Source organism: Athene noctua, chromosome 16 (assembly GCF_965140245.1).
Source record: "Athene noctua chromosome 16, bAthNoc1.hap1.1, whole genome shotgun sequence".
Taxonomy (NCBI): domain Eukaryota; kingdom Metazoa; phylum Chordata; class Aves; order Strigiformes; family Strigidae; genus Athene; species Athene noctua.
In genome coordinates, this window is record NC_134052.1 from 982,122 (window position 1) to 1,000,152 (window position 18,031).

The window sequence follows — 18,031 nt, forward strand, 5'->3', positions numbered from 1 at the left end:
GAGTATGAACTCAGTCAAACTGTGGTCACGCTCCCCACTGTGGCTAACAGCAACAGAGCCAAGGGACAGCAGCAGAGCTCAGAACAGAAAAGCAGGGCTAGAAAAGCAGGTCAGAGAGCCAAAGCCCTTTTCCTCCCACCTCCACCTCACAGCAGTGCACCCTTCCCACCTCATAACTCACTGCCCAGGACCAGGCACCAGGTCCCACACAGCCACAGCAGCACTTGGTGCAGGCACCTGGGGGCTGAGGGCAACAGCTGCAGGACCTCAGCATTGTTAACCTTCAACTGATGCAGTAGGGGACAGAAGAATCACATCATTTGTGGTTTCCCTAGGTCAGGAACCCAAGCATGTGTAGTTTGTAATACAAATATTAGTATTCTGTAAAATTAAGAACCACCTCTCCTGAGAGCCAGAATCATACCTAACTGAAATACAGCACACCCCCCAAAACTGCAGTCCGACAGGACACATGTCTCTGGAGCAGAGCACAGTCTCTCTCCCTGGACTGTTCCATTTGAGAGAGTTTTAGAAGCGCTCTGTGTTCAAAATTGAGAGTTCATAGGCTATGGCAGTGCAGAAGGAAACACTTGGATACAATCATTTCAGGTATTTTGAATGAGCTGGTAAATTTTGCACAAAAGCATCACTACAGCCAAGTTCTACAGATGCTAAGACATATATGCCCAACGCAATTTCATGAAGCATCACGAATACACAATACATCACGAATGTATTGAGAAGTTGAGTGCCAAACCAAAGCAACCCTTCAATTTGTTTTAAGGACTTCAGCCTGATCTCACTCTGTTCACTTCTGCAGTGATCTTGAAGTATGAGCCTGATTTAAGGGAAATTTTAGCACTGTATCAATTCACACAATCACTGGAAGTCTTCCAGTAGCGGATTGCTACTTTTTTCATCAGGAAGTTATATTCTTGAATGTTCTGTCCTTTGCCTGTGCAGCCAGATTGAAGTAGTAGCTGTCCTCATTACTACATGTAGTATTCTGAACACACAAAAATCACAACAGCAATTAAAGTTAGAGATGGGCTCTGGTAAGCAAATGATCTTGCACTTCCCAAGTCCAGGATGTTACCTGAGAATGCTTTCAGGAATCTAAGGAGCGAACTGCTTTACAGTTTAATTCAGCAGCCCCTGCCAGAACAAACAAATCTGCCTTAAGCTTTGGTTCTTGATGCAAGAAGCTTCAAAACATTAAAGTTATTTGACCCTTCATTAGATGTTGCATATACAATATATATCCTCTGTGCATTAATCATAGAATGGTTTGGGTCAGAAGGAACCTTAAAGATCATCTAGCTGCAACCCCCCTGCCCCAGGCAGGGACACCTTCCACTAGCCCAGGTTGCCCAAAGCCCCATCCAACCTGGCCTTGAACCCTTCCAGGGAGGGGGCAGCCACAGCTTCTCTGGGCAACCTGTGCCAGGGCCTCACCACCCTCACAGGGAAGAATTTCTTCCTTATATCTAGTCTAAATCTACTCTGTCAGTTTAAAACCATTACCCCTCGTCCTATCCCTACACCCCTGATGACAAGTCCCTCCCCCCTTTCCTGTAGCCCGTTTCAGCCCTGGGAGGCCTCTCTAAGGTCTCCCTGGAGCCTTTTCTCCAGCTGAACCCCCCCAACTCTCTCAGCCTGCCCTCACAGGGGGGTGCTTCGGCCCCCTGAGTATCTTTGCTACCTCCTCTGGACCCACTCAAGCAGGTCCATGTCCTTCTGATGTTGGTGCCCCCAGAGCTGGACCCAGAGCAGAGCAGAGGGGGAGAATCCCCTCCCTCACCCTGTTGCCCACACTTCTCTTGGATTTCTGGGCTGCAAACACACATTGCCAAGTTATGCTGAGCTTCTCATCAATCAACACCTCCAAGTCCTTCTCTGCAGAGCTGCTCTCCATCCATTCTCCACCCAGCCTGTGTTTGTGCTTGGGATTGCCCCGACCCACGTGCAGGCCCTTGCCCTTGTTGAACTTCATGAGGTTTGCACAGGTCCCAGCTCTCAAACCTGTCAAGGTCTCTCTGGATGGCACATCCCTTCCCTCCAGCATGCCAACTGTACCACACAACTTGGCATCATCATCAGTTAGTAACAGAACAGTTATTAATTTCTATTAGGTAGGTACGTGTGAGAGCAATATAGTGCAGAGAGCAATGGCATGGAACAGTAATTGCTTCTGAAGTTTTAAAGCAATCAGTCTGGTTGTGGTAGGTGGCAAGTCAGATGGCATCCTGTGATGTCCCAGTGTCATTTTGAGTGTTCAGACCCTTAACAAGAGAGGGAGGTTGAGCTGCTGGCTCTCTGAAAGTGCGAGGGAACACAACAACAAACTGAACCCAAGACCAAAACAGAAGGCACAACCTATAACTCTGGAGGGAGATTACACTTCAGAAAACCCAAAACCACAGCTAAGTTTCCCTATGTTAAGATGAATCATCTGTCCCCCTTCCCATCACTGTTCCACTTACTGCTAGTGAGTCCTGCAGATAACTCTGTGCAGCCTAACAAGGTGAGCACGCAATTGCTGCCTCTCAAGGTAACAAATACAACCACAACCTCAACAGACCAACAGTTAAGCAACTGCACTCTAAGCAGCATGTACTCAAATCACAGCACTTGAATTTAGTAATTTCCTTTATCTTTGAGAACAGTGGTCCAGATTTTCATGCTCTGATACCTAACAGGCTACCAACTACCATTTCAGGTGTTCTATTAACATCCTGCTTTCTGGAAGTATTTATGAATACTAGAAAAATCAGACCTCCTTAACAGAGACTCTTTACTAAGGAAAATTCACTTGTCTTATCAATGAGACTTCACCATAAAGCCAGCTAAGAAATTTATTCATAAATCTTACCCATAGGAGGAAATAGGAATTCTATCTTTAGTTTTTAGATACTGGAACATGCAGAAACTTGCAGAAACCCCATATACACAACTTCCACTGCAGAACATGCAAAGTCCCCTACCCCCCCCCCCCTTCAGCAAATACTGCTGGACTATTTCTTTCCTACATTTATGATTGTAACTACATTAAAACCCTAGCTCTGATGAGAGATGCAGGAAAGCATCAACGAAAGGATCAGTCTACAGAGCTGAGAATTGCAGTCAGCACTTCCCAGAGACTCTGCTGGCAGCCTGAAATTCTGGGGTTTCAACCCCAAGCCCCAAATTAAAGTTGACATGTGGGTGATTCCCACAGCCCTTCCCAAAGGGGGGTGAGTTTGCCTTTAGGCTTCCCTCCAGGGTGCAGCCGGCCTGGCAGGGAGAGCCATTGGGTAAAGGAGCCCCAGGGGTCCTGCATTAAGTAACCCAAGGTCAGGTGTCCCCCTTAGGGATAAAAGCTGGGACCCCTTGCAGGAGGGGCAGTGTCTGTGTGTGAGGGGGATGCCCTGTGCAGAGTTCCCTGTTGGGGAAGGACCTCCCGCCTCCCTGGGACTGGGCTCCAGTCAGGTCTGGCCTTTGTAAACGTGGGCTGTGTAGAGATTCAGTATGTGGCTTCCTTGGTCTGATGTGTTTGGTTTGTTGACTCGGTTGTCTCCTGTCCCTTCTATGGGAGACTGCATTTCACCATTTATTCCACCATTGTTGGTTGTGCGGTGTCGTTGTTGGGGTCAGTGGGATTGATGTCAGTTATGTATAATCTGACTGACTTGTTTGTACCCTCAGCACTCACCCATGTACTGACCCTTTTGTATCAAATACAATTTGGTTATTGGTTCATCTTTAAGCTGGCTGTGTCCTTTATGCTAGGCCTAATAATCGGCAAAACACAGCCTTACTGACCTTGTTCACTGGACCTCAATGCATTACACAAGACGAGCTCCAAGTTAATGCAGCCATAAGCAGCCACATTCAATCAAGAGCAGTGTTGAATCGGGCACAAATCAGTTGCAGTATGGATGAACAGGCTTGGAGAACCTCAGCACAAGAGGCCAAGTGAACAGCATCCACTGCCTCTTCAAATAAGAAAGGCTGTTAGTAACTTGAGGCCAACTGTGTGGAGAGCAGACAGAATATATGACCATAGATCTGCCCATGTCACTGCACAGCACACACAGGTATTTACTAAACCAGCACAGACCAGCTTCCTCCTTCACACACTCACTCTCCATGAAAACCTTCAAGGACTTGGAAAATCTGGACAGGGGCTTAAGCATAAGTTGTGGCTTCTGGGGACACTTACTGCAGGAGGTTACACTGCCTCTGTGGCCAGGTGTGCAGGTTTTCCAGCTTACTATCTATCTGCAGGCTTCTTGCAATCCTGCAAATAGGATTAAACACCAGCTAGTCTTAACACTGCTGAAGTTAAACTGTCAGTTCAGCTTTCAGCACCAGGAGGAGTTCAGATCAAGAAATGCATCTGACAGCACTACCCAGCTATGCTTTCCTTCTATCTTTAAAGTTTCTCAGTGTTGCACAAACCACTGAGATTTTGCACATATGCAAAAACCACTGACACAGAAGTGATTCATATCCCTGAAGTGTGTCACTACTGGCTAGACAATGCAATCTTTAAGACTGAAAGCAGCCAAGTGCCACCCTTGTCCACTTTGTGTTTGCCCTGCATGTGACACCATGTCAGTAAGAGGCACTCAATGTGAGTGTAGAGATAGCCTGGGCAAGTGCAGACCTTGGTTCACAAAGGTATTTTCCTGCTGCTCAAGGGTTCAAAAATAATAGACAAGAGACTTAAAGAGCAAATGCATTTTTCTTTAAAGCAAAGGGAAGGACTCATCTTTTGCCACTCACTGACCAGAAGTTACTAAGAGGTGAAGAGACATCAAGAAAAGTTCTATCATTCTGAAGCATGACAGCTTAGCTAGATGGGAACCTGAGGCTCTCAGATATTAAGTAATTTCACTTTTAGTCATGTACTTAAGAGCATCTGCTAGCTCTGCATCATCTACTTTTCTAACAGCTTGCTTTGAGCACATATCCATACTTTGTTAACCTCCATCTCTGAGTGGTATTTGCAGGAGCTCTGTTTACCATTGAACAAGTATACATGGCTGTTGCTGCTACAGGATCAGGCAGCTCTAGTTTCAAAGTCTTTATCAGAGATCACACAAGACAACTCGATTTTCATCCTGAGGTCCTGACTTGCAGCATCCAATCTGTTGGCTTACGATCTGAACAAGCACTTGATGTCACAACCCTTAACCAACTGCTGCTGAAAGAACGCCTGAAACTTCAGTGCTGGAAAGATGCCCAGACAAACTTGCAGCAATTTTCACTACCTTATCTTTCAGGCAGGAATACCATTTCCCTTAATATCTCAGATACATTTTGCAGAGGAGTTCTGCAAAAGTTGTCAGTGCCCACTCACTCTTCCCTTTTAAGTTTGGATACTGCTTACCATCCTGTAGGTGATGATCTTCTACAAAGTTACAAACTTGTTTGAATGACAGTCATGTGCTGTTACATCTAAATTTCAGAGAACTCAGTAGAATAACACATTAATTTGAAGAATATTAGGTTTCTGTTCTTACCCTTAAGTCATCAGCCTGCCTTGGCTAGCACCTCAGTTTTTACTTCTGCAAGTTCATCACATTATAGATGCCAGCCAAGCCAGTTTGAGGGATTCAAGAAACCTGCAAGTCTTGAAGGAAGGGGCTATCATACAAGGCAGTTGAAAGGTTAAAGCATCTGCACTGAACTCCAAGGTGGTCAGTATAGCCCTGCTGGTGGAAGCAGGTCAGACACTGCAGACCAGGAACAAGGAAGCCTGCTGCACTGGCATCTGCAGCTGCAACAGAGGAGGGGTCTCTCCTGCTGACTTCTTGCTTCCCGAAGCAGCACAACACTGACCTCGTTTTCCTTTGGCTTTGTGGCAGCAGCCAAGCAGAAAGCAAGCAACACCCACAGATTTTGTCACTCACGAGAGCTGCTCCTGCTCAGCCCATTCCAGAGCTGGATGACCCCATTCCTCACCAGCAAGAGTTACCTACTAGTAACAACAGGGAAAGGAGAAGAGCTTCCAGGCACCCCCACAGAGGACCAATAATTCAGTCAGGTTCTTCACATCGTTGAAAGACAGGGGTACAAAAGCAGCCTACACAGCATCTTCTAACAAGCTCACTATATATAATATATTATTCAGAACCTAACAGTGGAGATTATATAGTGGTCATATTATCTGTATACTTGGCATTCAAGTCTGCCAAAAGTCATCACTGACATAAGAACAGAGCAACTGAGAATATCAGATGGACTCATCCACAGGATTACCTCCAGTTAACCCCGTAGGGCACAAACAAGTTTGGAGCATAAGGAACTCCATGCCAAGTCTTATTCTGAAATCATAAGCCATTTCAGAGCAACTTGCTCACGTAGTAAAGGAATTTGTTGGGGTTAACTGCGTTTAGACAACCCCATGAGTGAAGACCAGAAGGACTAGTTTCCTTCTAGGAAGCAATCTATTTATAGCCTTTAATGGAAATCTCCAAATACTTTGGAATTAGCTGTTTTGCTGTGTTAAGGGAAACTTCATCTAACCCTTTCCATAGATGAGGTAGTTTTCTACACACACTGAAAATTGAAAGCATGCTACAGACCATGCATAATTTGTAGATGAGCTTTTAACTCTTTTCCTGAATGACATCTGCCTGCAAACTGTAGTCCTAACTAGCACTAGCATAGTGTAGTAACTATAGGGCTAAAAGTCTTAAAAGTCAATTAGCCTTGGGGTGGGTTGCTCCACAGCCCCTGTAGCTATCAGGACAGATATGACCAGTGTCAGGAAACAATTAAAACACTTCCTACCCTCTAGAGTTTTTAACCACTGTTGGTTAAAAAGCAGGTTTTAGCATCTTTGGCCAGACACCTAGCTATTTTAAGATCAACAGCACTACAAATTAACATGATTCAAATGCAACTACCCTTTCAGTCACACTTTTCCCCTAAACAGGACACTTATCAAGGGTTCCAAGGGAACAAACAAGGTGAAAAACACTTTGTCTTCATGCTATGAGCTGCTCTAGCCTTTCATCTTGAAAATCCAGCAATTCAGAAGATAAATGAGAAAAAGAAGAGAAGTCTGTCAGCAGAACTGCTGGAAATGATCCTTTCAGGAAAACAGCCAGAAATTTCTCTCACACTGAAAAGTCAACTTGTTTCAGCTTCCATATTACAAGAAATGTGATCCTTCTTGTCTGAATACAAGGCTGCTCAAAACAAGCAAAGCACAAGGGAGAAGCTGTACGACTGTGCTTGCCAAGCAAGTGCCAGCCCCAACGGATTACAACTCCAACAAGCCCAAGAAACTGTGCAGGTGCAGTGCACATGGCCCCTGATGAGCCACCACCCAGCAGTATGAGAGCACCCTAATCTCACCCCAGAGCCCCAGATACACCCCACATACAGGGAAAATCCACATGCCCTCTCACCAATATCAGACTAATACAAACAGAAAAATTACGGATAATGTGCTTCTGCAATAGCTATGACAAAGCCCCTTTATAAAAAAAATGACAAATAATTGGAAAGCATTAGCTATCTACTTGCTAGGTCAGGCACTGAAGACCACCCTGCCTCCTGTTAATCAGGAGGAGACTAGTTAATATTTGAGTAGGCTGTTACAGCTCAAGACACAGTATCAAGTACACTGTGCCATGCTCTCAACCAGAGCCCTGACAAGAAAATAGATAAAGCTGAGGATGAACGTGTGGAAGAGATCATACAGAGCAGAACGCATCCTCACACAGCCTTTGCAGTGACGAGTCACAGCGTTTCAGAAAATAAGAAAAAGTTCCCAGCATTTTGGCAAAGAGCAGAATCAAGCCATGAAAGAAGCCCAGTTCTCTGCTACGTTACCATCTCCACTGAGGTCATACAAGTCAAATCCTGTTGGCTTTCATGATCTCACTGCGTAACAGCCCAGCTACCCCATTATGTGCTTACATATTCCCACAGTGGAAGCAGCTGTCTCAGAAGTGTCAGAAAGGCAAGAGACCCAAAAAAGTTCCTCCAACTGCCACCCTGGTTATACATCAGCTTTTCTGACTGATGTCAGAGCTAGCCAGAGAAGCTTAGTATACCTGTTATCCAGCCACAAGTAGCTCCAAGCCCATCACGTTGTGACTGGAATGCAGCCTAGTGGGTACCTGGGTTTTTAGCATCACAGGGCTCAAGTGAAGCAGCACAGCAATAGCTAGAGATTTTGGGCTTTCTGCCATTTAAGTGAGCTCAAAAGACACAGCAATGAAGACAGTTTTGAGAAAGTGGTTATGTTGTACCTCTTCTGCCATTGCTACTGAAGCAACAGTCTTAAAATTGCAATTGTAATTCAGGCTCACATGAAAGCTCTATCTTCCCTGAATCCTATTGACCTGTTCCACTTTCTCCTCCCAGCTACTGATTACTAGGGTGGATGGGGTGAGGGGGAATATTAACAACTGCCTCCCAGCCACTTTTCAGTGATGCTACAGCTTGTGACATCACAATTGTCTCCATGGTGACAGAGCAACACAACTGAATACGAACAGGAGGAGGCCAATTAGAACAAGAAAGCTCTTTTGTGGTTGGAACTGTAGTAATTGACAGAAATAAGAGAAGCTGTTATAAAAAATACAGCGTTCTAACAATAAAAACCTTGCTTTTAGTTTGCCAGGTGAAGCTAAAACCCCCAAACCATGGCTAAGTATAAGAAAAGCCCTACTAGATTGGAAAACCCATGATATCATTAGCTTCTTTCCCAGCTCTAAAGAACATTGAGCACAGTCTGGATCAGAGAGATCATTTTTCCTCTCATGTCAAGTTCTCTTTTCCACTGTAGTCTGCCCACATGCTTAGGAAGCTTCTCAGCCCATCACACTCAAGCAAAGCCCCCCAAGCTCGTTTCAACTTGCTACAATTAGCACACACGTGTGTGTGTGGGGAGAACACACAAAAGAAACCAACCCAAGGCTGCCAATCCGTAGTGACTCATGCCACCTAAGATTCCACCTTCAAGGACAAAGCACATTCAGGCTCTGAAATAGATGATATGAACAAGATTTGGACCCTCTAGGTACCTCTGACATGCTGTTTTCAATCTCCAAGTCAGTAAGAGACACACAGAAGCAATCTCTGCTAGCCAAAGTCAAATTGTTACCGTGCTGTTGGGGGCATGTTGAGCCAAATCCAACTCCCTGATGGATCTCTACTTTCCACCCTACAGTGCATGTGATCAGGAAGCTCTTGCTGCAGTCCCAGAGATAAGGCAACTGCTGTATTGCTCCAGAGTGGCCAGGAGCCACAAAGCTAGTAGGAAGACTCCAGGGCAGAGCAGCTGTTTAGAGCACACCACAATCAGGCTTTAAGCCTTAGGCACCTCTACTTTGTCTACAGATTTAGCCCATTAAATACTAGCTACATTTAGGAGTACATTTACAGCATTTTTTTCTTTTCTCAAGCAAGCCTGAAAGCTGCAGCAGTCCACGAATAAGTTTAGGGTATACTTTCCAAGAAAGCAAGCTTGAAGGTGTAAGCCACAGCATGAAGTCAGGCCCCCTGAAGTGCTGAGAGCTGCACCCAAGGCAGCAGCTCGAGCACAGCAATACCAAACACACTCACGACTGGTGGTTAAACCTTCAAGGGTAAGCTGCTTCCCAGAGCTGCAGCTAGCAGACCTATTCTGTTCCTCTCCTGCGACTCAATGGGAAAGAGAGGCATGTCACTCTTGGCAGAGAAAACAAATTACACAGGTCTCTAGTACTGGCAAGCTCATGGTATGTGGAGGCTGGGCAGTAATGAGGTTAGCAGCTGTGTTGTGATAATGGGCACAGCTAGCTAAAACTCTAATTGCGCCAGCTTAAAAAGTGATGCTGAGAAGCATCACATCATAAGAATTAGCATAAAATAGATTTAACAGGTACCCTCAACTGCAGCAGAAGCAGTTCTCAGTCATAATCCATCCAAGTGAGAGTTTTTGTATACAACAGCTCATACCTCAGCCTAGTAAATTTATTTCACATGCAACAGCAGGACTTAGGGTATTAACAGTGACTAGGCTTCCTGCTGATTCACCCAGCCATTAAAAATGAACCATCCTGTGACACACTTCTCAGAAGTGGGACAACAGGACTGCCTCAAGCCACTGTCATCTGTGACTACAGCTGGTTCAAACAGCAGATGCACACATTCCTGCACACTTCCTTCTGCAGGACAGCACCTGAGCAGCTCCAGTCTTCACAAGCTAGTGTTCTCCCCTCCAAAAATGTTTCAGTTCATTCTGGCCTCAGTGTTCCTGGTACCCAGAACTGCAACCACATCCACCTGCTGTGTGAACACATACCATCACTCATACCTAATACATTTGCTAACAGAGCAAGAACTAGAAGAGAGCAGAAAGCATGATTTTCTGTATGAACCAGACCTTGCAGCACTAGAAAAAGACATTAGCTACAGAAGGGAAAGAAACCTGAGAGAAGTAGAAATAATGACTTTGGAAATAACCAGCCTCTGAAGTTATTTTTAGACCTGCCTCCCCAGCACCCAAGATATTCAGAGCCCTTGGAAAAAATAAATCAAAGGTAAGTGCACAAATAGCAATGCCAGAAGAAAGCAGACAGTGCTTCAAAGTTTACTGCTGTCACAACACCAGCAACCTAAATGGCTGGCCCAGTTCTGTCCTTTGATTTGAGGAGGCCTCATTAGTCTGAGCTCTGCTTTGCTCCACCATAGCAAGCTCACAGGAGCTTCTGACTCCACTGGAGTCGTGCCACACGTGTGCTGGGGGAAATAACGAGCACCACTCTGTGCCTGGGGCCCACAGCAGGATGGCTGTCAATCTGCTGTCCAACAGGACTGAGCACAGCACTTTAAAGAGGGAAGAAGACAGACATGCACTTTCATCCTTGCTTTTTAAAGCCTGTTGCTATTCAACACCCAAGATGAGAGGTTATGGAGTTTCCTCCACATGCTTGGCAGCCTGCTACCTTCCCAGCTCAGCTGCTTCCCCAGGCAGGCTGGGCCGGGAGCGGAGGGGCACGCAGTCCTGACAACTCTGTGGGGCTGCAGCTGGTCGGGGCGTCTCCCCTCCCACCGCACCCGCGTAAGCTCCGGCCCAGATGGGCTGCGAGTGTCAGCGCCAGCGCTCCGAGCTCCTTTCCAGCAGCCGAAACGAACGGCAAAGGCCGGAGGCCGAGGTGTCTCTGGATCAGCGCTCCCCGCCGCCCGGGCGGGAGGTGCTCCCGGCGTGGCCGCCCTGGAGCGGGGCCCAGGTCCCGTCCCGCTGCGGGGAGCGCGGCGCCGCCCGGCTCGGCCGCGTCCCTCGCCCTACGGCCTGCTGCAAAGAGCGGCGGCCGGAAAGCGCGGGCGGCGCGAGGGGAGCGGCGCGACCGGCCCGGGGCCTCGGCCGCCCTCCCGCCGGGCGCGGCCCGCTCCGGCCTGGCGGCGGCACACGGCGCTCCGCGGGGGGAGGAGAGACCCCGCGGCGGAGCCCGGCACCTCGCCCGCCCTCCCGGGACCGCTGCCGGGGTCAGGGCAGGGCCCCCCCGCCGCTGAGCTAGCGGGGCTGGAGCCGCACAGCATCAGCAACACCGCCGAGTCATGCCGACGGCTCCCGCGGGGGCCGCGGGAGCAGGGCGAGCTGGCTCGGATTTATGCAGCCGTCAAAAAGCCCCTTGGAGGTACTTGAGACAAGCTCTGGGCATCGCCCAGCTGCAGCCCGCGGCTGCCGCGGAGCCCGCACGGCTCCTGCTCGCTGCTGCCCTTGGCTCCCCCCGCGCCTGCTCTGAGGAAGTTCTCACTCAAAATGCACTGCGTCCCTTTTGCCTCTTAAACCTTCAGATTTCTTCAGTCCTGATGCCACACTGACATTGTCCCCTTGAAGCACTACGAAAAGGAATTAAAGCATCACACAGATAAACCGCCAAAAACCGGGGACACCTCCGAGCCGACGCCTGCCCCGTGAACAAGCAGGTCAGATGAAGCAGAGCTCTGGCAGACAGACGAGCACATCCGCTGGAAGCACACAAGTGTGTGCACAACTGGCACAGCTGACAGGGAGCAGCATCTGCACCACCAATTACACGGGCAAAACAACTGAAGACAGATATTCATACAAGCTTTATGTTTCCCTTCCCCCAAAGACCTGATTTCCCCCATCAGCCTGATTCAGTATTTGACTCGAACAAGAACAACTCCTGTGAGAGAGCAGGGCTGTAAGAGCCTGCTTTGGCAGCCTCCCCTTAGCAACCCAGAGCATTTTGCAGCACTCAACTCCAGTAAACATGTTAACAGAGCAGCGATAAAAGCTAATGTGTGGCATAATATCACTATTAGCAGCGGAAGCCTCCTGAATGCCCTAGAAGATTGCAGGGTGACAGTGAGATGCAGACATCTGGAGCCTGGTGCCAAGGGCAAAGGCCAACTGCAGCAGTGTTGTGGCCAAGGCAACAGACTGGTGAGCAGATCTCTGCTTTCCAGCATCCAGGATTTCCTTGCTCAAGGGCTTGTTCTTGGCACACTGCAAACTTAAGAGCCATGAAACCCAATGCTTTTTAATCAAAGTAGCTACTTTGTCCAGGACCAGAGCTCAGGAGGTGAAATCACTGGCCAACACCCTCTTACTTCCAAGGAATCAGAATAAGCAGCTGTTATGGTACTGGGAAAAGTTCTCCAGCTCTATTCTACTAGTACCCATCTGTCCTGGAAAGTCCCAGTCCATGACGTACAAGGCTGGGCATTACAACAGCTCTGCATTGCCAGGCTGCTTGATTTGATCAGAGTAGCAGTGCTAAGTGGCCAAAATTCCCAGTCTGGGACTGCTGGAGTGGCAGGTCAGACAAGAAAGCACTGGTAGCCGTTCAGTAGAGCACACTAAAACCTGGAAGAGTTCCTGGACAGAAATGTCATGACTCAGGACCCCATGTTTGAGCGAAGCTGAGAGACTGAGGAAAGCCTCAGGATTCAAACAACGAAGGGAAGGCTTCCCAACAAAACAGTTACTCAAGTGACCTTACAAGAGGCAAGGGAGACCAGCTCTGCAATACTGTGCTGCCTCATAAGGTGCCTCAACACACGCTGTTCTGCACAAGAGCAGCACTGACTAATCTGGCAGCTGAGTGGGCAGTGGCTCAGCTCCTGAACAAGGGCCTTCAGAAGAGGGTCCAGAAACCCCCTTGGGGACAACTCCACAGTAGCCTTTGGGACACTTTATCTAGCTTCAGAAAGTGATGGTTGTCTCATGTATAAGGCCTAAGAGGGGTGTAATGCTTTAATTTCACAATTTTAACTTTCAATTTAATGCAGCTGTAGATATGCCCACCCTGAGTAGGAAGCTTTAAGCTTGGAGATGCCTCTTGAACATAGCAAATGTCCTGCTGGAGCTCTGTTCAGTTAGACCTTCAACCACTTCCAGAATATAAAAAAATAAGAAAAATAATTCTTAGAAGTTTGACTGCTCTTATGACAACAACTTGCAATAAAAATTCCCTTTTATCAACTCTTAAATACCTTTCAGCTTTTATCGAATATCACTTTGCACTATGACAACCCATCAGTAGAAAGGCATATGCAACTTCTAGTCTTTAATTTCAACTCTGACAGACTCGCACCACAAGTAAGAATTTACCTTTGAAACATTCACCACTCAAGTTTCTTGGCCGGCTTCAAACTGGAGAGACAACACAGTAGCTTAAGCTTTGATGTCTTAGAAGTAGGTTCAGAAGAAAAGATCATTGCAGTGAAACCTGGATGTCTTAATGAAGAGTACTAAATAAGACACACAAGACATAGTCAACATGTCCTTGATGTAAATATTAGTGTTAATGTTTAAAATTTATGCATCTTTACACCGTCCCTCTTTTGAGCACTGCTGTCTGCTGCAGCAAGCTACAGCCTGTCTCAGACAAGTCCCTTTTAGAAACTGTTTTCATTTTCTTGGTGCTGCCAGAAGAGCTGACAAACTTAACCCCCCAGACACACTGTACAGCAGTGAGGATAAGCAAGATCCTGTGTGCACTGTCTGCTAAGATGAAGCAGTAGCAGGCAGGATGCAGTATTCATGGAGATATTGGACATCTTTCCTGCACCTCAGTATGTGTGGGTGCCCCTCTGTGCCTTTACTGCCAATTTCACAGCGTAAGACCAAGCCCACCACCAAGAACCCCAGGGGGAAGTAGGAAAGAATTGGAACTCGGCTGTCTTCCTTCACAGTATTTAATTGTTGCAAGGAAGTTTGGGAGGAAGCCTGGCAGCACATAACCCACAGCCCTGTCCTCTACAGAAATCAGTCTCTGGTCCTGGAGGACCAGCACTTCCCCCAGGTCTGCTTGTCACCTATCTGTGACAGCAGCCTACACTGCGGTGTGTAGACACTGGTACTGCCCTACCTTATGTTGCCCATAAAATTAGAGACCAGACTTACATGGCATGGACAGATGTATCTGTTTTCAGTGGCAATTGCAAATGCTTTTGAAACAGTGCCTGTCAGATTTACAAGCCATACCCTGGTAGAACAGAGAAGTTAAGCACAGGGCTAAAGCCCAGGTCAGGTCTTCAGCCAGGCTGTTCCTCTTGCCTACTGCTTCACCAGGAGACAGAAGGTTGACTTAATCTGCACCAAAGGGCCAGCAATTCATTAATTTTTCAAGACAAATTGAAGGGGACAGAATTCCTACTCCCCTCATTAACCAGCCCATCTGCAAAGAATTTAACTTCCACTTGTTTAAAGGCAGATTATGTCAGACACCCTGGTGTCATTCTGTCCCCTACTTCTCCCTCTCCCAGGTGGCAGGCTGACATGGAGACCAGGAGAGAAGGAAAGTATAAACTCATTCTTTTGTGAGCTCTTCCAGAGACCCAAATTCACCATTCTCAAGCCCCAGCCCAACAACAGCCTTCACAGAACTTGATCCAACTGCCTGAACTCTTAATAGCAATCATACAATTTCTCCCCTCCCTTTTAAAATCTGCTCGGATAGGAAACACACTGACAACTTTTCACTGCAGAAACGGAATTGGATTTTTCTTGAACAAGGCCACCCGCCTGCACAGCCTTAATCCTTCCAGCTCACATATGCCACTAACTTACAGTGCACTGAATTCAATTATGCCTCCTCAATCCATTAAAAAATATTTGAGGCGGTTGCACAGCAAAAAAGTATCAGCTGAGATGACAAAAACAAGCCCTGTGGCAGCACAGTTTTGCAGCCTTACTTCTGCAGGCAGGCATGTAGTGCATTATTAGGAAAATTGTCACAGAGTTAACTTTTACAGGGTCTGGTGAACAGTTCAGTCCAAACTATTGGAGTCTGGACTCAAACAACAGGAAAATCTATACAGGAGACAAGAACTGACATATAGTTACTTGTAAGTGCCTGGCAGTTATTAGTTATCCATTAAAAGCTTTTTAAATTATATTGCTCTGGCAGCATGCACAGCTAAGAATGAGCTCACGGAACAGCAGGTCTCCCATGCATTACACATTAGGCTGGAGCAGCAGATGAATAACCTTGAGCTAAGTAGTCAGAAGTGTCCACAAATCTAAACTGCATGCACAGATTAAGCAACTGACTATCCAACTACTGACTCACACACAGCTGCGAAGCAAAATGCAAGCTCTCCCCAGCAGCTGACAATGTTTGCCCCATCAGCTAGAGGGCTGGGACACCAGCTACAGCCGATCAAGTTCCACAGAGGTACCTCTCAGCCTTAGAGTGCTCTGGGGTTTGCCAAATCCCATCTTATTATCAGTATTCTCCAGATAGTCAAATCCACATGTAACAGAAATTGAGTTCTTCCATTACCACCTTTGCTGACCAGGATCTGGCAGGGGCTGCACAGGGTCTTCTTGTCCTTTCAAAACCAGCACACTGCATAGTAGTCATACCCCAGCACTTCAAGGGCCAAGTTACAGATCCCAGGGCCCTCAGCTACACCAAAAACTTACACTGCCACTACAGAAATGGAACAGAAGTAGCAAACTATAGATGCAAACCCGGCATATAGCAGTTTAGCACTTGCACCTTAAAGATGAGCTCTTAGGTTTTCTGTGACTGCAACACGTCAGACAAATTCTGCAGATACTCTTCTGCTGAATATCTGGGTACTACTGCAGAGCACACACACAAATTATCTTAATTTGAAAGTCAAGCAGGCTAGATCTGATAGCTAGTTACACATACTTTCCTCCACACATTTAAGAGTGTGCAACTTCATAGCACCAAATTCCCGTTGAAGAGCAATTACCAGCTAAGTAATTTGGACCCTCTGAAGTCAAGTCTGCCAACTTACACGACTTGGCAATCTGGCTTGTTATCATCCCACATGATTGGAATTTATTTTAGGATCCAATGCCACATGCTGTGGTGGTGTTTTTTTTTTCCTTGTCTTCTTTTCCTCCCCCAAGTGGCAAGTTATAGCCCAGGATTCAGAGATCCTAATTCCATTCCTGTCTCAAACACACATTTCCTGCACAACCTGGGGTCAAGGTCTGTACTGCTGTAGAATATTAGTCCTACCAACAGGATCCTGGAAATAATCTTCCTTTTTGAACCACTTGAAGACAGGAGTCGAAATTAAGAGCTACATTTACTTACAGCTCAAAGCCAGCTCTAACATCCCCACCCTCCAACACAGCACAGGGATCCCTGAGCTACACCTGCAGCCAGACTCTGGGGCATTGCACCCAAACCCTCAGACAAGGTAGGGCAGCTCAATGCCAGCGTGCAACACCAGGTACCCTCAGCCAGGATCTGTTCTCCCAGGCTAAAAAAGAGACTTTCCAAAGCCTGCTCTGGACAGAAGGTGCCAGCTTGCTGCGCTGCTACATGTCAGCCTTCAGCAGCGACGGGCGCTGAAGCTTCGTGCCTCATCCAGACAATACCCTTTTCTTCTCGAGGGAGGAAGAATCCAAACACCACCTTAAGGAAAGTGTCAGTGCTCCCCGGGGGAGAACACGTTTAGCGATCGCTATTTCATTTCCTCCAGCACCTCAGGGCTCCTCAAAGGCCTTGAGCACCGGCCTGGGGACCCAGCCTGACCCGCCACGACCCCGCCGCGCCTCACGGGGACACCGGGGCTCGGCGCTGCCGGGGCTGCAGCCAAGCGGGGCGGCCGCTCCCCCGCCAAGGCGGCGGGGAAGGGAAGCAGCGTTCCCCTCCGCCCTCCACGGGCGCGGGGCCCGGCTCCTCCCGCGGGGCCGCGGACCCCCACGCAGCGAAGGCGGCATGCGTGGCAGGACGGGGCAGCCCTCCCCCAAGACAAGCGCGGAGGCAGCAGTAGCTCTCCCGCCGCGGCCACCCGGCACCCCCCTCCCACCCCCCCACGGAGGGCCGAGACGCGCGTGGGAAGCGGAAGCGCCACCTGCGATCCCGGCGGGGCGGCGGGCCCGGCAAGCGGCGGCAGCAGCAGCAGCAGCAGGCAGGCAGGCAGGGCGCGGCACCCCCGCCGCGGAGCCATGCAGGGCCCGGCCCGGCCCCCCGCCCGCCCGCCGCGCCCCGGGCAGTCACTCACATTGCTTGAGGAGCTCCAGACACAAAGCCATGGGAGACACAAAGGAGGGGCGGAGGGGACCGGAGAGACGGGGGGGGCCGCGGGGCGGGGGCGCTCGGCGCGGCCTCGGGTCCCGCCGAGGGGAGGACGGGCCGTGCACCGGCGAGGGGGGGAGGACGGGCCGCGGGCCGGGGCCGCGCCGGGCTGCTCCTGCGGCCGCGGGCGAGAGGAGGGAGGAGACGCGCGGAGCCACCGCCGCACTCACCGCGCCCGCCCGCCGCTCCGGCTGCGCCCCGCGGGCGGGGCCGCGCCTTAAACCGCCGCCCCGCCCCGCCCCGCCCCGCGCGTCACCGCCCGCCCCGCCCCGCGCAGGCGCGGCCCCGCCCCCCGCCCCGCGGCTCTCCCACGGCCGGGCGCGGTCCCGCGTGTCTCGCCGCGCCCAGCCGGAACGCAGGAGACCGGGCACGGTTCGAGCGTTAACCGGGATCCCCGCGTCCCGCCCGCTGCAGGGGGGGGGGCGGGGACAGAGGCGGCGGCCGCCGCTCCCCCACCGGAACCGTCGCGGGTGGCAGCCCCGTGCGTGGCAGGAGCGGGG

The 18,031-nt window shown here is 49.1% G+C and overlaps 1 protein-coding gene across 10 annotated transcripts in view; it reads right to left on the reverse strand.

The window, feature by feature from the left end:
- The window catches only part of DLGAP4 (DLG associated protein 4), a 180,242-nt gene that overhangs the window by 28,526 nt on the left and 133,685 nt on the right, over window positions 1-18,031 (reverse strand). The window contains exon 1 of one of the 10 annotated variants that reach the window (XM_074920647.1): window positions 17,458-17,691. The exons of the other annotated variants lie outside the window; for them this stretch is intronic. Within the exon in view, the coding sequence (XP_074776748.1) occupies window positions 17,458-17,488 (31 nt within the window). The 5' untranslated portion in view covers window positions 17,489-17,691. Of the gene's footprint in view, window positions 1-17,457; window positions 17,692-18,031 lie in introns of those variants that run through there. 10 annotated transcript variants of the gene reach the window in all.